Source organism: Vombatus ursinus, unplaced genomic scaffold, assembly GCF_900497805.2.
Source record: "Vombatus ursinus unplaced genomic scaffold, bare-nosed wombat genome assembly UNPS02000749.1, whole genome shotgun sequence".
Lineage (NCBI taxonomy): Eukaryota > Metazoa > Chordata > Mammalia > Diprotodontia > Vombatidae > Vombatus > Vombatus ursinus.
In genome coordinates this window covers 26,080,360-26,103,400 of record NW_020940527.1, presented here as the reverse complement: position 1 = coordinate 26,103,400, position 23,041 = coordinate 26,080,360, and the positions used below count along the sequence as shown (strand labels likewise).

The following is a 23,041-nucleotide window of genomic DNA, read 5'->3' as shown; positions in this document are numbered from 1 at the left end:
GGGTTGTCATAAGGATCAAATAAGATAATAATTGTAAAGTGCCTAGCACAGTACTTGGCACATAGTAAACACTATATAAATGTTAGCTATTTTTAGCTTCAGAAAATCTGGGATTTCACTAAAGATAAAATTGAGCCATCCTTTTACCTAGTAATGAAGTAACATTTTAGTTTCCTACAAATAGAACAAACTCATTTTTTTCTTTTTCCTTTGTGCCCAACATCGTACAACTCGGTTTCCTTTCCTGGCTCTTTCCTTTTAACAAGGTCTTACCCTCTCCTTGGCCAAGACCCATCTATTCTTTCCTTCCCATAATCTTAGGGAAGTATCTCCAAAAGTCTTTCAACAGGGCACAATTGCAGACCAGGTGATAATTGTGTTTCCTCTTCCCCAACACACCTGTCTCTTACCTCCAGAACATCACATGAGCTTCCAAAAACTATTTGTTATGCAAACTATTCCACATCAGCCACCTGAAAATTTTTCACTCTCTAATAATCAGAGAAATATAAATGAAAAGTTTTGAAGTACAACTTGTGAAAAAGTTAAAAAACATAAAATTCAATGTTAGTAGGAGCTATGAAGAAACAAACCATTACACTGCCAGCAGAGGTGTGAAATAATGCAATCTTTTTGGGAAAAATATGACAGTGAATAATAAAAGCTATAAAATTGTTCACACTCTTTGGCTTAATGATCTCACTCACTACTAGGAAGTCATAATGGCCTTACTGAAAAATAGGGAAAAAATACTTCTCTATATAAAATTACTCAGAGAAGTTTAAAAAAAAAATAGCAAAAACACAGAAACAATCCATATGTCTAAAGATTGGGAAATGGCTAAACAAACTAATATGAATGGAATGGAATATTATTGCATCTTAAGAAATAACAAACATGAACACAAAAAAAGGATAGAAATACAGGACGCAGAATGATGCAGGATAAAGAAAACAGAAGCACATTATTTACAATAAGTAGATGATGATGATGATGATGATGACGACAATATGGTGACAGCAACAATAACAAAATCCAGGGGAAAATACACACAAAAAAAAGTCAGGAGACAAAGAAACAAAAAAGCATATATTTACTATTAAAGTTGATTTTTTATTTTGAGTTTATTATTTTATGTATAATTTTTATTTTGTTTGCTTATCAGAATGTTTGTTTTGTTAATTGTTAAGTATGGAATAAAAAATTAAAAACAAAAAAATTTTAATAAAAATTAAAGTTTGTTGTTCAGTTGTTTTCAGTCACGTCCAACACTCTGTGAGCCCATTTGGGGTTTTCTTGGCAAAGATACCGGAGTGGTTTACCATTTCTTTCTGCAATTCATTTTACAGATGAGGAAGCTGAGGCAAACAGGGTTAAGTTACTTGCTCAGGGTCACACAGCTAGTAAGTGACTGAGGCCAGATTTGAACTCTGGAAAATGAGTCTTCCTTACTTCAGGCACAGAATTCTATTCACTGCATCATCTAGCTGCACCACCCCCCAAAAAACAAACAAACAAATGAGGTCACAAAGAATCTGACACAAGTGAAACAACTAATCAACAAAAAATAAAGTTACTATTTTAGAAACCTGAAACTGACTATGTAAACTCTCTGCTTTGCTTTAAGATTCCCACTTCCTATAGTTTCTTTAAAATTCCTTTAGTGTCTCCATCAATCCTTACAGAACTCTTCAAGGAAGGCAAGATAAGTACTTTTATCCCTATTTTACATATGAGGGAGTAACAAGTCACAGGGAAGGAATATTTTGTGCCTTGACCATCATTAGTCAAATATCTCATGACAGGGCCAAGGGTTAACGGCCAGTTCCCTAGAGGTCCATTGCCCTTTCCACTACATAACACTACTCCATATGGATGGAAAGAAATATGGCAGCATCACATCACAATAGGAGAACTGACAAAAATTGATTCTGACTCTGCAACCTGGAAGAGAAGATACAAAGTACTGAGATAACTCTTGAGGCCCAAACTAAAACCTTACATCACAATATCAGGCTACCTTGACACTTACATTTTTTGGCCACAGGATGTGAGGAGCAAACATCAGGGCAAGGTTGTGGGCTGACATCTTGTTCTTGTCTTGCTTCTTTGCTGTCTGGTAGAGAAGGTCAAGCAGCAGCTTTAGCAAATTACGATTGGGTGGTGGAAGAATCAGAAAGAGCAATTGCAGGGCTTCAATTTGGCGTTCTTTATCCGGGATGCTGGTCTTGTTTCCTTTATCATCAAACTGCATGAGATCTTGGAGGCCAAAGGAGAGTAGTTCAGAGGAGAGGAAAAAATCAGCCAGAAAAGTCTATTTCAGCCACTCCACAGACCAGATTCACAATAAGCAAAATTCAAAGTGTGCAGTGAAATACAATAAATTAACAAGGTCACCATTTTGTCTTGTTCATAAGGCATGAAAAAGATTTGTATGCCTCTTTACTGATTTGGTTGTCTGCATGTTCTTTTAACATCAAGCTCCTTGTTTCATGAAAGGGAGACAGCCATTTTAAGGCAAAGACTCTTGCTTTGCTTTGGAAATATTTTATAAATCAACATGATCTATTTTCCTAATGTCCTCCCTCTCCTGTTATTGTATTGGAATAAAAATAAAAACAAAAAATGTATTTCCAGATAGCAGAAAAATGCCACATCCATCCATCTGTCCCTCTCATCTGACATCACTGTATAAAGCTATACAGTGTGAAGATATTTCCCAGGGGATAAGTGAGCCCAACAAAAGCCAAGAAAAAAAAAAAAAAGCTTCCATTTTTCTCTTATAATTTTCTAGTTTTTCACTATCTTCTACTGACTGGTTTCAGGTCCAGCCTACCCCAGCCAGGAAGGCTGCTATCAGTTCATGCATAAGACTGATAGGTCAAGGTTAAGAACTATTGTACTCTTTACTACAGAGTGAGAATGAACACTAACATCTGATCATCCCGTGAATGTGAATGGATGTGTGTAATGCCATTAAGACAAGAGGCAATACTACAAAGGTTTAAAATAACACAAGGTCCAAAAGTATTTACTGAATTTAAAAAGTGCTTTTTGCATCTCCTTCTTTAGTACTTTGACTCACCTGCAATCTTCAGGTGTGCATGAAAATGCCTGTGGGTCAGAAGGGGCTCTGGTAACTCCCCCAGAAACATCTTCAGCAGAGAGGCCACGTCGTTTGAGTGAAACTCCCCAGACTCCAAGTCAACATCAGCACCATTGTTAAGAGCATCCCTTAATACTTGTTGTCGTACACTGTTTCCCGGAACTCTAAACAAGCCCTCTACTCGCAAATCTTCTCAGGATTGAGGAAACCAATGAAAGAGCAAAAGAGGCCAAAAGAATCAGAGACAAAGATCGGGATCCTAACACGTACCATCGCCATTGTCTGGGGCTCCCCGGCCTTTATACTGATAATGAGATTGTGGCCACAACAATGATAAAAGAGCTTACGTGCACATGCTTCTTTACAGTTCCCAGTCACCATCACCTTAAACCCCTGGGACTCTTCTAGACAAGTCCCTGCTCTCACTCTGAAGATGGCTCAATCTAGGCTGTATCACCAGATGGATTTTAAGTGATTCTGGAGAAAGAGTTTTTGTAGATCTGAAGGGGCCCAGAATGGTCATAATAATCCATCCAGACCTGACCAATCTGATTAGATAGGAGCCCCAAAGTTTACCCAGTGCTTTACAAGTTTGCAAAGCACTTTATATGTGTCATCTCCTTTGATCCTCTCAACAACCCTGGGAGGCAGGTCTCCAGGACAGCTGGGGGTCAAGCAGGGAGCCTAGCTCCACCAAAAGCTCCAATATTCTTTATTTTATTTTATTTTTTTTAGAAGTACTAAAAGCATAGCATTTTTTTTTGTTTTTTGTAATTTTTTTAAACTTTAAACTTAAATACAAAATGAGAAAAGTAATAAACACTGCCATGTACACAGCAGAACACAGGAGAGGATTCAACATAAAACAATAAATTTCCATTTCAAGAAAATAGATAATAAATACTACACATTGTTTTCAAAGCTGCCCAGCTTTTTGTTGTTGTTGTTTTCTTTTGTTCTCTGCTGTGTACTTTTTACTTTATTTTTTCCCCTCCCTCCTCCCTTCTGCTGCCCTAAAGGCGGCTACAATTAAGTGCAGATATATATATAACATATACACAGATATCTATAAACATAGACATATACACTCACACACATATATGTAAGATCATACTATGCTTATTTCCACTTGTCATCTGTTTCTCTGAAGGTGGATAGCATGTTCCTTCATAAGTCCAAGTCTTTTCATGTTTTTCTGAATCAACCAGCTCATCATGTCCTATACCACAGTGATCTATCTGAGAGGTTGTCTATGAAAGTTTTTTCACAATTTTCTGCATTCCTTCTATTCTTGGCTACATAGGTTTTATTTATACAAGAAATTTTTAATTCAAAATAATCAAAATTATTCATTTTATACTTCAACAATGCTCTCACCTTATAATACAGTTTAAGGTCTGATACTGTTGATTCTGCTTCCTTTATGTCTTTTTTTCCCCCTGGTTTCTTTGAAGTTCCTGACCTTTTGTTCTTCCAAATGAACTTTGTTATTTTTTTCTAACTCAGTAAGATAATTTTTAGTAATTTAATTAGGATGGCATTGAATAAATAAATTAGTTAAGTAAAGTTATCATTTTTTTATATTGGTTTTACCTACCCATGAACAAATATTACTCCAATTATTTAGATCTGACTTTATTTGTATAAAAAGTGTTTTATATTTATGTTCACATAGCTCTTAAGTCTGTTTCAGCAGGTATACTCTCAGGTATTTTATGCTGTCTCCAATATTCTTTAAATTCCCCTGAGGATGGATGTATGATCCCCATCAACATAAATACATCTCACCACTGTACACTATTGGCATCAACAAAAAAGTGATTACTTTAGAGAAAATCTTCTCTGTTGCTCACTGATGGGGTCCAATCCAACACTGGCAAACACGGATCTACTTCACTAAGTCTGGTTCCAGGCTGTCAGCTTATTATACCACTTCTGTTATGCCTTTCTTTCAGCATCGATCTTAATACCAGGGACATAGTAAAGTGCTTAATAATATTGACTGGTTGACTGACCGACTGACTTCGGTTGGGTTAAGCACATAATCAAGAAAACTCTCTAGCTACTCAGCCTGCAGTTCATGAAAGCACAGGATTTCCCAGAAGGAAACAGAAATATTTTTTAAGGAGCCCTATTGGTTCTTCTGGGGCAGCTAAGGGGCACAGTGGATAGAGCACCAGGCCTACAGTCAGGAAGACTCATCTTCCTGAGTTCAAATCCAGCCTCATATACATACTAGCTGTGTGACCCTGGGCAAGTCACTTCACCCTGTTTGGCCTCAGTTTCGTCATATGTAAAATGAGCTAGAGAAGGAAATGGCAAACCACTCCAGTATCTTTGCCAGGAAAACCCTAAATGGGGGCAGCTAGGTGACGCAGTGGATAGAGCACCAGCCCTGAATTCAGGAGGACCTGAGTTCAAAAATGACCTCAGCAAGTCACTTAACCCCATTGCCTAGCCAAAAAAAACAAAAAAGAAAAGAAAAGAAAAGAAGAAAACCCTAAATGGTGTCATGAAGGATCAGATACAACTGAAACGAATGAACAACAACAAAAATGGGTTTAACTAAGTAATAAGAACTTATTAAATGGTCATTAGGTCAATAAATATGTATTTATAGCAGAGATGAATCCATTAAAGAGACAAAGACACCCTTAACATAGTATCATGGAACTACTTACATCTTCTAGACTGTATTTCAATTCAATTCAACAAAATATACATATAGACATATATACACACACACACACAGACACACACACACAGACACACACACACATCTTGCTTTCTCTGCACCGAGCTAGGATTCCTATTTCAAAAAGTATTCCCACTTGTTTCTTTCCACTGAGGATACACAGTGCCAAGGCACAAGGTAGATGCTTAATAAATGTTTCTTGATTGAATTTAATAAAAACTTGGATAAACATCATAACTACTCTGCCCAAACAAAGACAAGTTAACTGTGTGATCTACTTTAGTCAGAGCATGTTGGAAGTGCGAAGAGCCTGAGAGATCATCTGGCCTAATGCCATCCCCATTTTGGAGATGAGTACACCAAGGTCCATAGAGGTTGATGATTTGTCCCATGGTCACCTGGCAATCAGTAGCAAAGCCAAAACTGAAATACGGACCTCTTTGATTCCTAATCCAGGGTTTTTTCTGGGCTTCTAAGAATCAATTTGATAAATTTCTTTTAAAGGATTATGTGGGAGAATTAGATTATACAGACTACACATAAGGCAAAAGGTTCCATTTAGTGTGATTTTTATGATGCATCAGAGCCAGTATTTTTTCAGCAAGAATCCTTCTCAAGGTAATAAGAAAATGTAATTTGACATATGATGTAGACTTTTTTTTACATACAACTTGTCAAGAACACTTCTAATGCATAAAACAAAGTCAAACTACACATGAACTGTACTAAATACATAAACGTGTCACAGAGGTTGGAACCCAAATTATGTATGGGAATCTACTTTCTTGCCATGGAGTAGCTCATCTATCAGCAAAAAACCACACATTCTAATAATGGAAAGGACAACACAGCGAAAATGAGCGTGATCTTTTGGGGAGGAGATGGGTATTCAATGAAATAGGGAACTTCCACACCTTCCTGATAAAAAGACCAGTGCTCAACAGAAAATTTGATCTTCAAATACAAGACTCAAGAGAGACATAAAAAGGTAAACGGGACAGAAAGAAACAACATGTTATTAATAAGAGTAAACTGTTTACATCCCTACAATGGAAGAAGACACTTGTAACTCTTGAGAACTGTATCATCATTATATCATGTTAAAGGGTATACATAAAAGGGGTGGGTATAAATTGACTTTGATGTAATGATGAAAAAAATTTAATCAAGTAGGTTAAATGGATCCAAGTAAGTGAATTAATCTGATCTAACTAAGAAAATGTACTGAGAGAAAAGGAAAGGAGGAGGCAGACAAGGGTAAATTACATCATAGGAAAAGGCACAAAAACCTATTACAGCAGACGGAAAGAACAGAGGGAGATGAGCATTGTTTGAACCTTACTCTCATCAGATTTGGCTCAAGAAGGGAATAACAGAATCAGTTAGGCATAGAAATCTAACATGCCCTATAGGCAGTAGGAGGGAAAAGGGGAAAGAAAAGGGAGGGGGCTAATAGAAGGGAGGTGGGACTGAGGGAGGCTGTGATCAAAAGCAAAACATTAGTGAGGAGGGAAAAGGAGAAAGAAAAGCATAAACAGGAGGGAAAGGATGGAGAGAAAGACAGATAGTAATCATAATTGTGAATGTGATAGATGAATGTAATGTAATACTATTGTGCTATTAGAAATGATGAACAGGCAGACTTCAGATAAACCTGGAAAGACCTGTATGGTTTGATGCTAAGTGAAGTGAGTAGAACCAGGAGAATGTTGTACAGAATTTAACAGCCACACTGAGTGATGACTGACTTTGATAGACTTAACCCCTCTCAGCAAGTATCTAAGACATCTCCAAAAGCCTCATGATGGAAAATGCTATCCATGTCCAGAGAAAGAACTGTGGAGTTTGAATGCAGATCAAAGCATACTATTTGCTATTTTTTTCTTCTGTTGTGTTTTGTTTCCTCTTTCTGGTGGTTCCTCCTATTAGTTCTAATTCTTCCTTACAACATCATTAATGTGAAAATATGTTTAATAGGGTTAGCCTATATTATGTATAGCCTATATTAGATTTTGTGCTGTCTTGGGGATGGAGGTAGGGAGGGAGGGGAAGAAAAATATACAACTCAAAAGCTTATGGAAGTGATTGTTGATAAATTAAAATAAACTAATAAAAAAATTTTTAACAAAAGGACAGAAAAATTGGAGACAAGACTTACTTTTGTGTAGATATTCAATCAGTTGATATATTTGAGCAATGCCTTCTTCTGTCAATGGTGATCCAAACACAACTCCTTTTTCTAGAAAACCATAAAGCAAGGCCGTGAACAAGTTTTCACACACAGCACAGAATCATCTTACTTAAAGCCTTGTGGCATCCTAAATAAAGAGAACATGGTTATGTGTTTTACTGAGCTACAAAATGATTTCACAGGGTCAATAAATTAGTGTTAATTTACAAGCTCACCTCAAGGTTAATGCACTGTACTAAATAATACTAAGCAATGCACAGGCAATATTAAAGAGCCCTTAATTTATTCTTTCTCTCCAGTGTTTAGTATTAGACCACAGGCTTCCTGAGGGTAAAAAAAATCTTTCTACTAAATTCTGTAGAATGTCTGGCATAATATTACATACAAGGAGACACGTAAGTACAACAGAACATCAGAGCAGCGGCTCTCAAAGTGTTATCCACAAGCGTTATCCAGCTAATTAAGATTGTACTGATGGTTATGATATCAAAATGTTGATACCTTCTCACATAAATAATTTACTATGCTTAACAAAAAACAGACGTGATCTCATTAATATCTCATCAAAAACTGAGTCACTCATCCATTTCTTTGGGGGAAGCGTTCTGAGTCACAGCCAACACAAACAGGTAAGGGATCCACGTGTAACGGCTTTAGTCAAGTAGTCCATGGAATGAAAAGGTTTGAGGACCACTGCCCAAGGAAAGTGAACTTCCTGTTTTCTTCATTCTATCCATGTCTTCTCAATGTATGGTTTGGTTGTTTTTTAAGTAAACCAAAACTGGATTTCCACATTAATGCAATATGAAAGAAGGACCACCACACCAGCTGACACCTCCCCTCAAAGTCTCATCAATTTAGAGCTGGAAGACACCTTAGGGTGTCCTAGTTCAACTTCCTCATCTTACAGACGCAGAAACTGAGACTCCCAAAGGCAAAGGGATTTGCCCAAGATTACAGAGGTATCATAACATTGCTGGAAATCGAACCTGGGTCTTGTGACCCAAATCCAACACTCAACATGTCCACAACCGACCTCATCTTTCCCCTAAAATTCCCTGCTCTTTCTCACTTCCCTATTATTGTCAAGAGCACCACCACCCTCCCAGTTACCCAGGCTCTCTCACTTCCCACATGCAATCAGCTCTCAAGTTCTGGTGTTTCTACCTTTGTCACATATCATACAGGACACTCTCTCCCACCCTCCCCTTCCTTCCCTCCCCCCACCCCCCACCCCCGCCTTCTCTCCTCCGACACTGCCACCACCTTAGTGCAGGTCCCTCATCACTTTATGCCTGGACCACTGCAAGAGCTACTTGGAGGGTCTGCCTACTTCAGGACTCTACCCGCTCCAGTCCTTCCTCCCTTCAGTTGCCAAAGTGATCCTCCTAAAGCCCAGCTCTGACCATCTGTCTCTCTCTCTCTCTCTCTCTCTCTTTCTCTCTCTCTCTCTCACACACACACACACACACACACACACACACACACACACTCACACACTCACACACACTCATTCCAGCATCAAATATAAAATCCTGTTTGGCTTTCACAGCCCCTCCTCCCCTATCCCTTCCTAACTCTCCGGTCTTCTTATACCTTACTCCCCACAAGCACCCGGTGATCCATCTCCAATCGCAGGCACTCACAATGGCTGTGTCCGTCCTCATCTCCAGCCCTTAGCTTCCCAGCTTTCTTCAAGTCTCAGCTAAAGTTCACCTTCTGCAAAAAGCTTTTCCCTGTCCTCCTTAATCTTCCCTCTGAGACTACTCCCAAGTTGCCCTAAATTTGTCCACAATCTCCATGTCGTCTTCCCCATTAGACTGGGAGCTCCCTGAGAGCAGGGATGGTCTTTTGCTTTTCTTTGTATCCCTGGCACTCAACACAATACCTGGCACATAGTAGGCATTTAATAAATGCTAGTTAACTGACTTTCCACTTTACCATACTTGTAAGACTCTAAGAAAATCTTTTTTTTATTTTTTAATGTTTAGGTAGATTTACTTCAGTTTAATAATTCTATTTACTTGGACTATATTTATAATTTTATGACTATATTACATTACAATTTTAGGGGGGTCCTGACCTGAGATTTCAATGGTGTTAGGCACTCCCAGTGAGGAAATTCCTTCTAGTGCAGACAAACAACTATCTGCAACATATATGTAGTCTTAGAAAGTGTCCTGGGGCACAGAGAGGTTAAGTGACTTCCCCAAGAATACACAGCCAGGATGGGTCAGAGGAAGAACTTGAACTCGAATCTTCTTACTCCTAGACTGGCTCTCTTACCAACTTCCCACCGTGATTTCATTATTTATAATAGTGAAAAGACTACACAAAAATCCCTTGCATAGACTCACACTCCTCATTTGAAATTGCACATCTCTTCAATATAAAATCAAGAGAGAATCACTACTGATGGGAACGTGAGGAGAAATGCAGTATCCCGACTGTCCTTAATAAATTCATTTCCCACCTTTGCGTTTGAGAGACATGAGGGATCTGAAGAACCCTGATGCAGTGCCAGCCCCACTGGGTAACTTCAGGTCGACCTCCCCCATCAACTGAGCCAATTCTGTCCCCGGCAGGTCAATAAGCCTGGTGATATTGCTAACCACTAGCTCAGTGAAAACATCGGGCTTTTCATGTCGGAGCTTCTCCACAAAGAAGTCAGGGTTAAAGATGATTGGCTGTCCTCGGAGGGAAGCATCATTGCAGATGACAAAGTTACAGATGGCATCACTGAAAAAAGAAAAAAGCATTTCTGTTGAAGTTTTTGGATGTACTTTACATGCCTACTCAGACAATAAAAACCATTCAAACAACATCATCAAAAACTTTTGTTTACAAAGAGGAAGAAGACAGTTCACTGCTTGTTCAGACTCTAATCACCCTAATCAACAGCAGTTGAGTTCAACCATCCCAGTAAAACTGCCAAATTATTTCCATGATGTGGTCTGAAACTCCCTACAGGTCCTTCCAGCTCTCAGTCTATGATCCCATATTTCTAGGTGGATGGGAAGGAACTCCCGGAGAGGGAGAGATTAAAGGCACACACGCGAGGAGGATAACAAGAGGGTGGCTCTGGAAGATTACCAGAGAAGGGACAAGACTGCAGAATTTTCAGCATCAAAGACCAGATGAACAAACTTAGTATATCCAATGTGTAAAAGAAAAGACTTAAGAAGCATGTGGGCATCTTCAAGTACTTGAAAGGTTGTCACATGTAAGTGGGACTAAATCTAAAGAGCACAAGTTGAAGATGCAAATCCTCATAGCCGTTAGAGCTGTCCAAATGTGGTGTAAGCTGTCAGGAGATGGAGGCAACCCTCAAACAGGGTTGGGGGAGGCTGGAGGATTGTTTGTCAAGGGGGTCCTAGACCGGGAGGACATTATCTCATTTGATCCTCATAACAACCCTGGGGGGTAGGTGCTATTACTTTCCCCCATTTTACAGATGAGGAAACTGAGGCAAACAGAGGCAAAGTGACTTGCCCAGGATCTTACAGCTAGTTAAGTATCTGAGGCCCAATTTAAACCTATGCTCTGACCACAGAGGCAGCTGACCTGAGGCAAGTGACAGGAAAAGACTGTCTTTCAGGTGTGTGTTATAATCAATGACTTCTCCAAATCAAGCAAACAGTACACACATAATTAAAAAAATAAACTAAAACATTTGTTACAGTAACAGCTTTACAACAAGGTCTACTGGAATTCTAGAAGAAATGAATCAAGAGTTTAAAAATAATTCTAGATTAAATGAGAGTTCTAAAAGAAAAAAAAACTGGAAATTAAATGTGAACTCTAGAGGAAAGAATTGGAAGGAGAATAAACAGTTTAGTAGACTATGTGGGAAGACTCAGCCAAGAAAATTATGATGGACCAAATAGAAATCAATGACATGAGACAACAAGAAATACCAAAACAAAATGGAAAGACTAAAAAAAAAAAATAGAAAAAAAATATTTCTTATCAAGAACAACTGAACCAGAAAATAGGTCAGGGTAAGTTCATCTAGGATTCATCAAACTAACTGACAACCAGAGCCAAAAAAAAAGAACTAATCTATAAACCTTTAATCCTAAGAACTGCCTAGGTACCATATTTTTTAAAACTATGATTGAAAACTGCCTAGAACTTTTATAAGCAGAGAGCAAGGGGCAGCTAGGTGGCGCAGTGGATAGAGCACCGGCCTTGGAGTCAGGAGGACCTGAATTCAAATGTAGCCTCAGACACATAACACTCACTAGCTGTGTGACTCTGGGCAAGTCATTTAACCCCACGTGTCTCACAAAAAAAAAAAAAGAAAAAAAAAGAAATATAAGCAGAGAGCAAAATGAAAATAGAAAGAATCCACTCACTACCTCAAATAAATCCCAAAATGAAAACTGCCAGGAAAGTCACAGCCAATTCCAGACCTTCCAGATTAAAGAAAAAATACTGCAAGCAGCTAGAAAGAAAAAGTTCAAGTGTCAAGGAACCAGAGTCAAGAGCCAATATTTGGCAACTACCACTATGAAGGGTGGAAGAACTTAGAATGTAATATTCTAAAAGACAAAATAAAAAGTGAATAATTCACTCAGCAAAACTGAGTCTAATCCTAAAGAGGAAAACATAGATGTTTAATGAAATAGAGGACTTCCAAGCATCCCTGATGAAAAACCCAGGGTTGAGTATAGAAATTGAAATGTAAATACAAGTGTCAAGAAAAACCTAGAAAAGTAAATATGTTTGAGCAACTGGAAGAGAACAATAATTAAGCATTTACACACTAATAGAAGGAGAAGAAATAAGTGTCCCCTCAGAATCCAAATGTCTTCAAAGGTCATGAAAAGAGTTAAATAAGACAGGACAGCTTGAGAGTGGTTTTGTTACATTTTGATAATCTTAAGAGGGAAAAACAAAAGGAGGGAAGCTGAAATACATTACATATGCTAGGGGGAAAAGGGAAAGAAAAGGGATGGAATCTAGGAAGGTGTAGGGCAGCAGCAATCACCTGACACTTACATCTGAACTGGACAAAGACAAAGGGGGCTTGAATACGCACAATTCTATCATACAAAATTACAAGAACTCCACAGGCAAACAAGCAGGAACAAGGAGTAGAGAGAGTACGGAAATAATAAGAGGAGATTTATAAAGGGATTAGTCATAAGCAAAACAAACTCCAGCTTTCAAGGTGGATGACTCAGAGGATTAGAAGGAAAGGAAGGACCAGGCTGGGAGGTACACCCCTCTAATCCCTGCTACAGAGAGGCTGAGCCCTGGGAAGGAGAGGTGCAGGGGACGTTGCAGTAAACTGGCCCAGGAAGGATACACAGCAGCTTCTCCTTCGGTGAGTATGTAAACACTTGATCATTATAGATTTCCTTCCAGCAGCTCAAATGTATTTATTTTTCTAGGTTTTTCTTAACTCCTGTATTTACATTTCAGTTTCTCTATCTCCCATGCTGATCAATAATGGGATCAGGCCCACCAGTAGCAGCATTTCCAGCCTGGGGGGCATAGGGTGACCCAGTCTCAATAAAATTAAATTAAAAAAAAAAAGGAAAGGGTAAGAACCTGTGATCGGAGACTGAGAAGGGAAGAGAAAAAGGGGCAGAAGAACTGAAGCAGGTCAATACTTCTAAACACACTCTACTCTCACCACCATCTTTTTCGTAAAGAAGGAAGTAAGAGGCACAGAGGAAAAGGATAAGAGGATGAAAAGAAATACAGCCTTATCAGCTGTAATCCTGACTGTGAATGGCATCCATGAAGTGAAAGAAAATGGCATTTCCTCATCTTCAGTTTTTTTTTAAATATTCTCAATGACTGTAGCATCTAGTTCACGATCTTCCTCTCTATCCCATCTCCTGCATCCTTGTGGACTTCAGCATTGAAGTTGAAAACTCCTCCAAATAACCTAACCACACAGTTCCTCAACTTCTTCAACTCCAATTATTTCCCCAACTCGATCAGCAAATATTTATTTCAGGTCACTGTGGTGCTATGGGATACAAGTACAAAGAACAGAAAAATCTTTCCTCACGATGAGCTTACAACCTAAAGAGGGAGACAACTACAAAAATGTATACATTATAAAGTTAATAAATATATATAAATACACAAACCATGGTCATGCCTTAAATATCATCATCTCACATAACAGTTACCTCTTCCAGCGCTAGCAACCAGGCCACAAGGCTATGCCTATGCTGGGATTGTTCTCCAAGGGAAGACTCAGAATAAGAAAGCCTCCCAGTTTACCGGCTCTCTCAAACAATACCGAAGGTATCTCAGCTACATTCACAATCTCTCTCAGGACACACCCAATCATTCTCCATTCTCGGGCTACTCCCCAAACTCACACTCAATGAAGGTTCTGCTGGTGTCCTGCCTGTGCACCCAAACTAGCTAGCATCTAACTCCTTCAAAACCACATAAGCTGTGCTTTCTTGCTAATGCTCCTAAATACCACTATCCACCATGCCCCAGAATTTTTATCACTCCCCTTTCTGGGGCAGGCTCAATGACCTATGTCCATATTCCCCATTCAACATCCTAGGAAAACAGATGTTGTTCAGTTATTTTAGTCATGTCTGAATCTTTGTGACCCCATTTAGGGTTTTCTTGGCAAAGATGCTGGAGTGGTTTGCCATTTCCTTCTCCAGCTCATTTTACAGATGAGAAAACTGGGGCAAACAGGGTTAAGTGACTTGCCCAAGGTCACATAGCTAGTAAGTGTCTGAGGCCAAATTTGAACTCAGGAAAATGAGTCTTCCTCACTTCAGGCCAGGACTCTATCTACTGTGCCATCTGGCTGACCAGGAAACTAGGTAGCACAATGCGTATTATTGGCCGTGAAGTCAAGTCAACAAGCATTTATTAATCACCCATTATGTGCCAGTGTTTTAAGCAACGGGAACACAAAGAAAGGCAAAAATAGACATTGCCTTACAGAGCTTTTAGTCTAATCAGGAAAACAACATGCAAACAACTATGTAGGTCTGACCATGTTATTTCCCTATCATTCCAGTGCCTCCCTATTGCTTTTAGGATCAAATCTAAACTCCTTAAAGCCTTTTAACAGCCTGATCCCAACAGACCTTTCTGCCCTTATTACACACTGCTCACCTTCTTATTCTCTCTGGTTCAGCCAAGCTGGCCTTTTTGCCGACACACACAGGACACTGTCTTCTCTCTGCCTCGGCACTAACTGGCCCCCAAGCCTAGAATATACCCCTATTCTCACTCCTGCCTCTTAGAAGCCCTCGTTTCCTACAAGCTTCTGCTCTGACACCACCTTCTACATGAACCTTTCCCAATCTTCCCAGCTACTAATACTTTACCCAAAAACTGACAAATACTTCGTTAAAACATGTGTCTGTACGTATTGTCTCCCCATTGGGATATAAGTTTATCGAGTAATTGTTTCATTTTGTCTTTGAATCCCCCGGGCCTAGCACAGTGCCTGGTACAGAGTACTGTGAGTGAGGAACAAGGAGGCCAATCTGGCCAGAATGCAGAATTCAGGAAAGGGAGTAATGTATCACAAAGCTGAAAAATTAGATTAGGGCCAGGTTAGGTAGGGCTTTAAAAGTCAAACAGAGGAGCTTATACAGAAACCTAAAGAAAAAAGGAAGCCCCTGGATTTTACTGTGTGGGAGCAATGACAAGTCCAGATCTGTGCTTTAGGAAAATCACCTTAGCAACTATGTGGAAGACGGATTAAACTAGGGAAAAACGAGGCAGAGATCACTTAAGAGGCTATTGAAATAATCCAGGCCAAAGGTGCTGAGATCCTTAACTAGAGTGGTGGCTACAGAGAAGGGGCCAGAGGCAGAAATGACAAGATTTGGTGACAAATGGGATACATGCGGCAAGGAAGAGTGAGGAGTCAAGTATCACTGCCAAGTTGTAAACCTTTGTGACTGGAAGGATGGTAGTACCCTACCAGTACCAGTAGGGAAGTTGGGAATAGGAAAAAACAAAGAAGTCAGCTTTGGACATCATGAGTTTGAGATACATACTGGGACATCCAGTTTGAAATGTCCAACAGGCAGCTGCAGATGTGTAAATAAAATAGAGTTTAGGAAAGAGGCTGAGGCTACAAATATGAATTTGGGAGATATCTGCATAGAGATGATAACTGAATTCATGAGAGCTAATGATGTCAACAAATGAGAGAGAGAAGGAAAGAGAAAGAGAAGAGGGTCCAAGACAGTGCCTTGGTGTGCACCCGCAGTCAGAAGAGATAAGAGGTACAGATGACGAACCAGCAAAGGAGACTGAGAAGAAGCAGTAAGACAAGGAGAAAAATAAGCAAGGAAGGGAGCAGGGAGGAGAGAGCACCGGGAGAAGAAGGGGGTCAGCAGTGTCAAATGCTGCAGGGAAGGATAAGGATTAGTAAGAGATCACTGGGAACTCTGGAATGAAAAGGGTTAAGAAATGAGAACAGAGTGTAAACAGGTTTTTTTAAGAGTTTTGTTTTGAAAGGGAAGACCAAGATAGGATGACAACTTGATAAGATGGTGAGGTCTGAGGATTTTTTAAAGAAGTAGGAAATAGGGAGAGGCAGAAGAGGAGTGAGAACAAAGTTGCATGTAGAGGGGTTGGCCTTGGTGAGAAAGGTCACTTCTTCATCAGAGCCTGGAGTGAGGAAGGCGAAGACACGGGAAGATGTCAAGGGGTTTTGAGATCCAGAAAAGGAGAGAAGAGGGAGCTCACAGAAAACAGTCTCTATTTTCTCGGTAAAGTATGGCACGAGGTCCTAAAGAATAAGCTGGTGAGGGAGGGGGGAGAGTGGTATGGGAGGCTTGAGGAGCAAACAGCTTCTGTAGGAAGTAGAAAAGAGAATCAATTAGGGAGAAGTAAAAGAACTGCCTTACCGCAGTGACAATTCACTTAAGATTAGATAACAAATTTAATGTACAGAAGTATTTATAGCAACATCTTTGTGGTAGCAAAGAACTGGAAGCAAAGTAGTTTCCTCATTGCCTGGGCAATGGCTGAACACAATCCAGTATATGAAAGTAAGTGAATATTACTGCTCCATTTAAAAATAAAGAATATAAATCAATCAAAGAAGCTCGGGAAGACATGAAGTGATGCAGAGTAAAACAAGCAGAGCTAATGTAGCTAAGCTACATTTTAACGAAAATGTAAAGGAAGAATAATTCCATAAGACAGAAGCACACCAGCTCTAGAGTCAGGAGGACCTGGGTTCAAATTGGGCCTCAGACACTTACTAGCTGTGTGACCTTGGGCAAGTCATTTAACCCTGACTACCTCAAAAAAAAAAGAAACACTCCAGTGCAGTGAGTAGTCGGTTAACTTCAGAGGACTAGGGGCTAAGCAAGCTTTCTCCTCTCAGTGGGGAAGTGGGGGACTTCGGGTAAGAAATGAAGCCTTCCTTCATCATCAGACCTTATCAATGTTTTGTTTTGTTTGTTACAAGAGAGGTGTGGGGGTGTGGGGTAGGGAGGAGGACAGGGCAGAGAGGAAGGATTAGAAAGTGATATCAATGCTAAAAAAAAATCAATACAATATTAAAAAATAACAATGGAATCCAAGGGAGACATTCATAATGCAAATCAAATCAAATATAAATGCCTACTCTTTATATTCTCTTTCCTTGTTCTGTCTATTCAGAGATGTGATTTTTTTCTTATATAAAAATAAGGATGGCTCTAAATCTATGATCATATAGTTATTGTAAAAAGAAAATAAAAGAAGATCTGAGGTAACCTTTCATGCTAAGATGCTGACTGGGACATTTTGTAAATATAAGTAGTATACTTTTCTCCAATTGCCTAGAATCCAACAATTGACATGTTTTCTTCTTTTTTTAAAAAAAATTTCAGCTACTTGTAGTCAAGAAACAAGATTCCAGCATCATCACATCCAGAGCATAATTCTACCAATATTCTAAAGTTAGCATCAGAGTTTGCCTTTATAAGAACAGACCAAATTTAAGCCACCTATGGCAAATGGCCATTTCTAGTAACACAAGGACCACTATTAGAGTTGCCTTGTTCCTCAGCAGAAACCATCTCTCTCCCCATCTCCAACCTGAAGCTCACAGAGAAATTTAAGTAAGTTAATAGCTATAGACAGAACCCACAGAAAGATAACTAAAATACAAGAAAAAAAAATGTGGGGTTCCAAGTACTGAAAATATGTCCTTTTCCCACTTTTGTCTTACTCTCCATGTTAATCCATTTGGTTTATTCTTTCCTTCTTTTCTTTCCTCTCCCTTCCCTCCCCTTCCTATTTTCCAGCAGCCCTAAAAGACACCTGGGTCAGAGGAAGCCCAGGCATTATCAACTGCCACACACACACACACACACACACACACACACACACACACACACACACAAAAAAAAAAGGATCAGATACTGAAGGAAGAAGGAAATGGGGACTGAGGGTGGAAGAGTGGGGCTAAGTTTCCTTTGTATCTGCACTATATCCTGAAGCCCCACTGATCTCTTCCCAAAGAAAACATGATGATAGTCTTTTTAAAAAGGTAAAGATATTACAGAAAACATTTAGGCACCCAGAAATATTTTTGCACACAAAAAACATTTTGCTGGCTGCTAACTTAGAGGATATGGAGAGTGTAATATAATTACATTTAACCAAAAACAACTTGCTATTCTATAATACCTTTTTAAGAGAAATAGAAAGTTTGTTTTTTAAAGAAAGAATATCAATTTCTTACATGAGTGATGAAAGCTTCTGGCGAGGCATTGGTGAAGCAGAGAGCTGGGAGAAGAACTTGCTCCTTGTTTACAGTGACAAAGAAACCCTCCTATCCCTACCCCAGCACAGCCTGCACAAATTCCAAGCATGCTAAAGGACACAAGAGCATATTATAGAACCTGAAAGGCAGCACTTGTTGGGACACTGGGCATTGGTCTGCATGTAGGAACAAAACAGAAATGAAAAGCTGGGTGAATTGACTCCATTTGCCAATGATCCATGCAAAAAAAGATGAATGGAAATCATTACCACTGATAAAAATTTCTCCATATTAGGAAATATAGCTATCAACAACATTTCAGAGCAAAGTGACAAGTAGCTTTGGCCTAAATCTTAGATCACTATGTGACTACTACAATTTGACGGCAATATAACTGAAGTTTTAAAACCTGGCATTAAACACCTAGAGATAATTAAACCCATGGAAGCTGATGAGAGAGAAGAGGGCTTGGGCACATTCACAGTTTGGAGGTGGTATATGGATAATAACTCAGCAAAGAAGAATGAAGGAACAGTCAGACAGCTAAGAGGAGACCCAAGCAAGGGAAGGGTCACAAAAATAGAAAGGTAAAAGTCTCCAGGAGGAAAGGAGTATCAATAATATCAAATGCAGCACAGAAATCAGAAAGAATGACCCTTGAGAAAAGGCTATTGGAATTTGAATATAAAACCACTGATAACTTTGGGGTGGGGTGGGGGCAGTTTCTGTTATGTTGCAAGGGGGTGAGAAATAAGGAGAGGACAAGGAGATAAGTAGCTTTTTCTAGGAGGTTGGCTGGGAAAGAAAGGAAAAACGAAGGACTTGAAGGATACCGCTTCCTACCTGTATGAAGGCTCCATAGTAATCTTTGATGGACTATCATCCCTCTCCCAATCCTGAAACAGAGCTGTCCACCATGGCTAACCTCCCCCCCCACTTTTCCTTTCCAAAGTCACCTAGCATAGTACCAGTGCCTTGCAGACAGAAAGCACTTAATAAATATTTGTTGCTCTAAATTAAGATATGCCCACCCTTTAAAAAAAAAGTTTCATTCAATTTTATTTTCTTTTTAGGTTCACATTCTCTCTGTCCCAGCTTCCCCCTCCCATTGAAAAAGCAAGGAAAACAAAACCCATTACAAATATGTATACTCAAGCAAAACAAAGCCACACATGAGCCATATCCAAAACAGATCACACACACACAAACACACACATACAGGGAGGGAGGAGTCCATTACTTCAAAATCAGAGGTTGGTATCATGAGTTCTCTGGAATTGTGGTTGGTGATTGTGTTGATTAGAGCGCCTAAGTGTTCAGAGTTGTTTGTCTTTACAATATTGTTGTCATTCTATAAATTGTTCTGCTCACTTCATTTTGCATAAGTTCATACAAGTCTTCCCAGGTTTCTCTGAAACTATCTCCTTCATCATTTCTTACAGAATGATAGAATTCCATCACATTTGTAGACTATAACTTGTTCATCCATTCTCTACTTGATGCACACTCCCACCCCATCAGCGTCCAATCTTTTGGAGCTGCTATAGATATTTTTGTACATATAGGATCCTTTCCTCTTTCTCTGATCTCTCAGAGTCATAGACCTAGTGGTAGTACCATTTGGTCAAGAGGTAGGTATGTCCAGTTTAACTGCTTTTGGGGCATAGTTCCTAATTGCTTTCTAGAATGGCTGATGTCCACCCCTTTTTTTTTTTCGTTTCCTTCTCTCCTCAACATAAGAGATTATCATCTAAGTACTTGTTTATATATGAACCTGTCTCTTGCATTGCTTACTGACCAAATCTATTTTTTATGTTTTTTTCTCTTTGTCCGTGTTGACTATTGAAAGGCCTTCAAGAACAGAAACTACTTTACATTCATAGAATCAAAGAATTTTAAAGTTGAATGGACCACTATGATCATCTTGTCTAATTCATACCTGAAAAAAAATACCCTCTATAACAAATACAATAATCACCCAACCTTCATTTGTAGACCTCCAATAACGAGGAACCCACTCATTACCTCCCAAAGCAGTCTATTTCACCCTTGCATAGCTGTTTTTATTTTTTTATCAGCTTTTTAAAAATCTTTTTTCCATCAACAAATTTCCTGTAGTATCTATTCCTCATCCTCCAGCACAGAACTATCCCATATAACAAATAATATTTTTAAAGACCAAAAAAAGAGAAAAAAAATCAGCAAATCAATACATCCAAAAAAGTATGAAAATATGTGCAATGTACCACACTTGTGAACCTTCCATTGGTGCAATGGAGTAGAGTGAGTATCTTCTCATATCTCTTCTATGAAGACATGCTTTTTAAAAATTCTTTTTTTTAATTTTTTGTGGTTCACTCTGAATCAATTAATGTAGATCTTTCCATGCTTCTCAGTATGAATCATATCCGTCACTTGTTACAACACAGTAATACTTTATTACATTCATGTACCACAATTTGCTTAACCATTCGCCACTAATCAATAGGCATTTACTTTGGTTTTCAAGTTTTTGCTGTCAGAAAAAGTGCTGCTATGAATACCTTGGAAGGTTAAGCCTAGAAATGGAACCTCTGAGTCAAAGAATATGATCATTTTAGTCATCATATTTGCATAATTCCAAACTGCTTTCCAAAATAGTAGTACTAACTCACAGTTTTACCAACAAAGTATTGATGCAATAGCTTATATTCCCACAATCGCTTCAACAATGAATATTCCCATTTTTTTTCATCTTCTCCAATTTTCAGGGAATGAGATAAAACTTAGGATTGTTTTGATTTGCATTTCTCTTACTATTAATAATTTGGAGCACTCTTTCATGTGGTTTTTAACAGTTTAGGATTCTTTTGAGAACTGTTTTTCACATTCTTTATCACTTATCTATTGAAGAATGGCTTTTAGTCAGATAGAGATAGAGACCTAGAGATAGAAATATAGCACTTAGCACTGTGCCTGGCATTTGGTAGGTACTTAATAAATGTTTATTGACTGATATATTGAGATATATATACATATATATATATGTTCATTGTTTATATATCTTGTATACCAAACTCTTATAAAAAAATTTGATACAAAGTTTTTTTTTCCCATTCAACTATTCCCTTCTTACCCTAGGTACATTAATTTTGTTTGTGCAAAAGTTTTTCAGTTTCATGTAATCAAATTTATCTGTTTTATCTTTTGTAATTGCCTCTCTCCATTGTTTAATTAAAACTATATCTCCTACCCATAGCTGTGAAAAGCATATGATGTACTTCTCTTCTAATTGTTAAACTATCTCTAAAAAAAGAAAAAAAAATTCGCAGACCCCAGATGAAAAATTCCTGATTTTGGTCTAGTTCCTCCTTTTACAGGGGAGAATCACAAAGACCACAAAGGCTATTAAATGACTTGTCCAAAATCACAGGTAGTTTACGGCAGAGCTGAGATCAGGCATCAGACCTAGTCATCTTGCTCTAAATCTCATTCTTTTCCTTTATACCATGCTACCCTCTTATCAATCTTGAGATGATGCAATATAGGAATGACAGGAATCAGAAAATCAGGGTTCCAATCCTGGCTCTGCCTAACTAAGAGGCTGAATGACTTTGGGCAAATAATTTTACTGTTTCCTTATCTATAAAATGACAGGGCTAGATGGTCATCTCTAAGGCCCCTTCCACCTCTAAAAGTCTATGGGAAGAGGGCGAGAGATAGAGATAATGAGATTTGGGAAATATTCACAGAGTAATATTTGAAGATTTTAGTGGATTAAATATAAAGTGAAAAGAACAGAGGACCAAGAACTAAACTCTGGAGAAACACCCACTGTCAAAGGTCAGGAAGGAAGAGTCAAGAAGCCAGTAAAGGAAGTCAAAGAGGCGGGAAAAGGATCAAGACAATGAGTCATAGAGATCAAGGGAAGGAGCTTAAAGGAGTATGTGTTCAGTGTCAAACAATAATGAGGGATGGATGTTCAATTCAAGAAACGCTTATAAAGCACCCACTCAAATAGTACATAAAGAAGGAAAAGAAGAATGAGGACTGGGAAAAGACCATTAGATTTGAAAATAAAGTATTTACTCTCCTAAAAATTTTCAGCAAAAACTAGCATATAAAGTAGTCTTCAGTCCCAGTTGCTTTTGTTTACCATCCCCCTACCAACTCACTCCCTTGGGCAGGAGCTCCTGACTCCCTTTGGATGACAATGGAGATAATATTTTATCCTGGGCTACAAGAACTCCAGTGAGCCTGAAGTGGGATTTGGGGTCCAGTTCAGGGAAAAGAGGTCTCATGACATAGCACAGACCCCAAAACCTCAGAAGACTTTTCTGCCGAATTGAA

The 23,041-nt window shown here is 38.8% G+C and overlaps 1 protein-coding gene across 1 annotated transcript in view; it reads right to left on the bottom strand.

Annotated features, from left to right (window-relative positions):
• Positions 1 to 18,777, bottom strand: part of ARHGAP19 (Rho GTPase activating protein 19) — a 37,121-nt gene extending 18,344 nt beyond the window's left edge. Inside the window, exons 1-5 of the mRNA XM_027860876.1 lie at positions 18,692 to 18,777; positions 10,466 to 10,731; positions 7,960 to 8,040; positions 3,086 to 3,295; positions 2,033 to 2,259 (exon numbers count right to left, since the gene is read on the bottom strand). Coding sequence (XP_027716677.1) covers positions 2,033 to 2,259; positions 3,086 to 3,295; positions 7,960 to 8,040; positions 10,466 to 10,731; positions 18,692 to 18,720 — 813 coding nt within the window. The 5' untranslated portion in view covers positions 18,721 to 18,777. The remainder of the gene's footprint in view (positions 1 to 2,032; positions 2,260 to 3,085; positions 3,296 to 7,959; positions 8,041 to 10,465; positions 10,732 to 18,691) is intronic.
• Between the last annotated feature and the right edge of the window lie 4,264 nt (positions 18,778 to 23,041).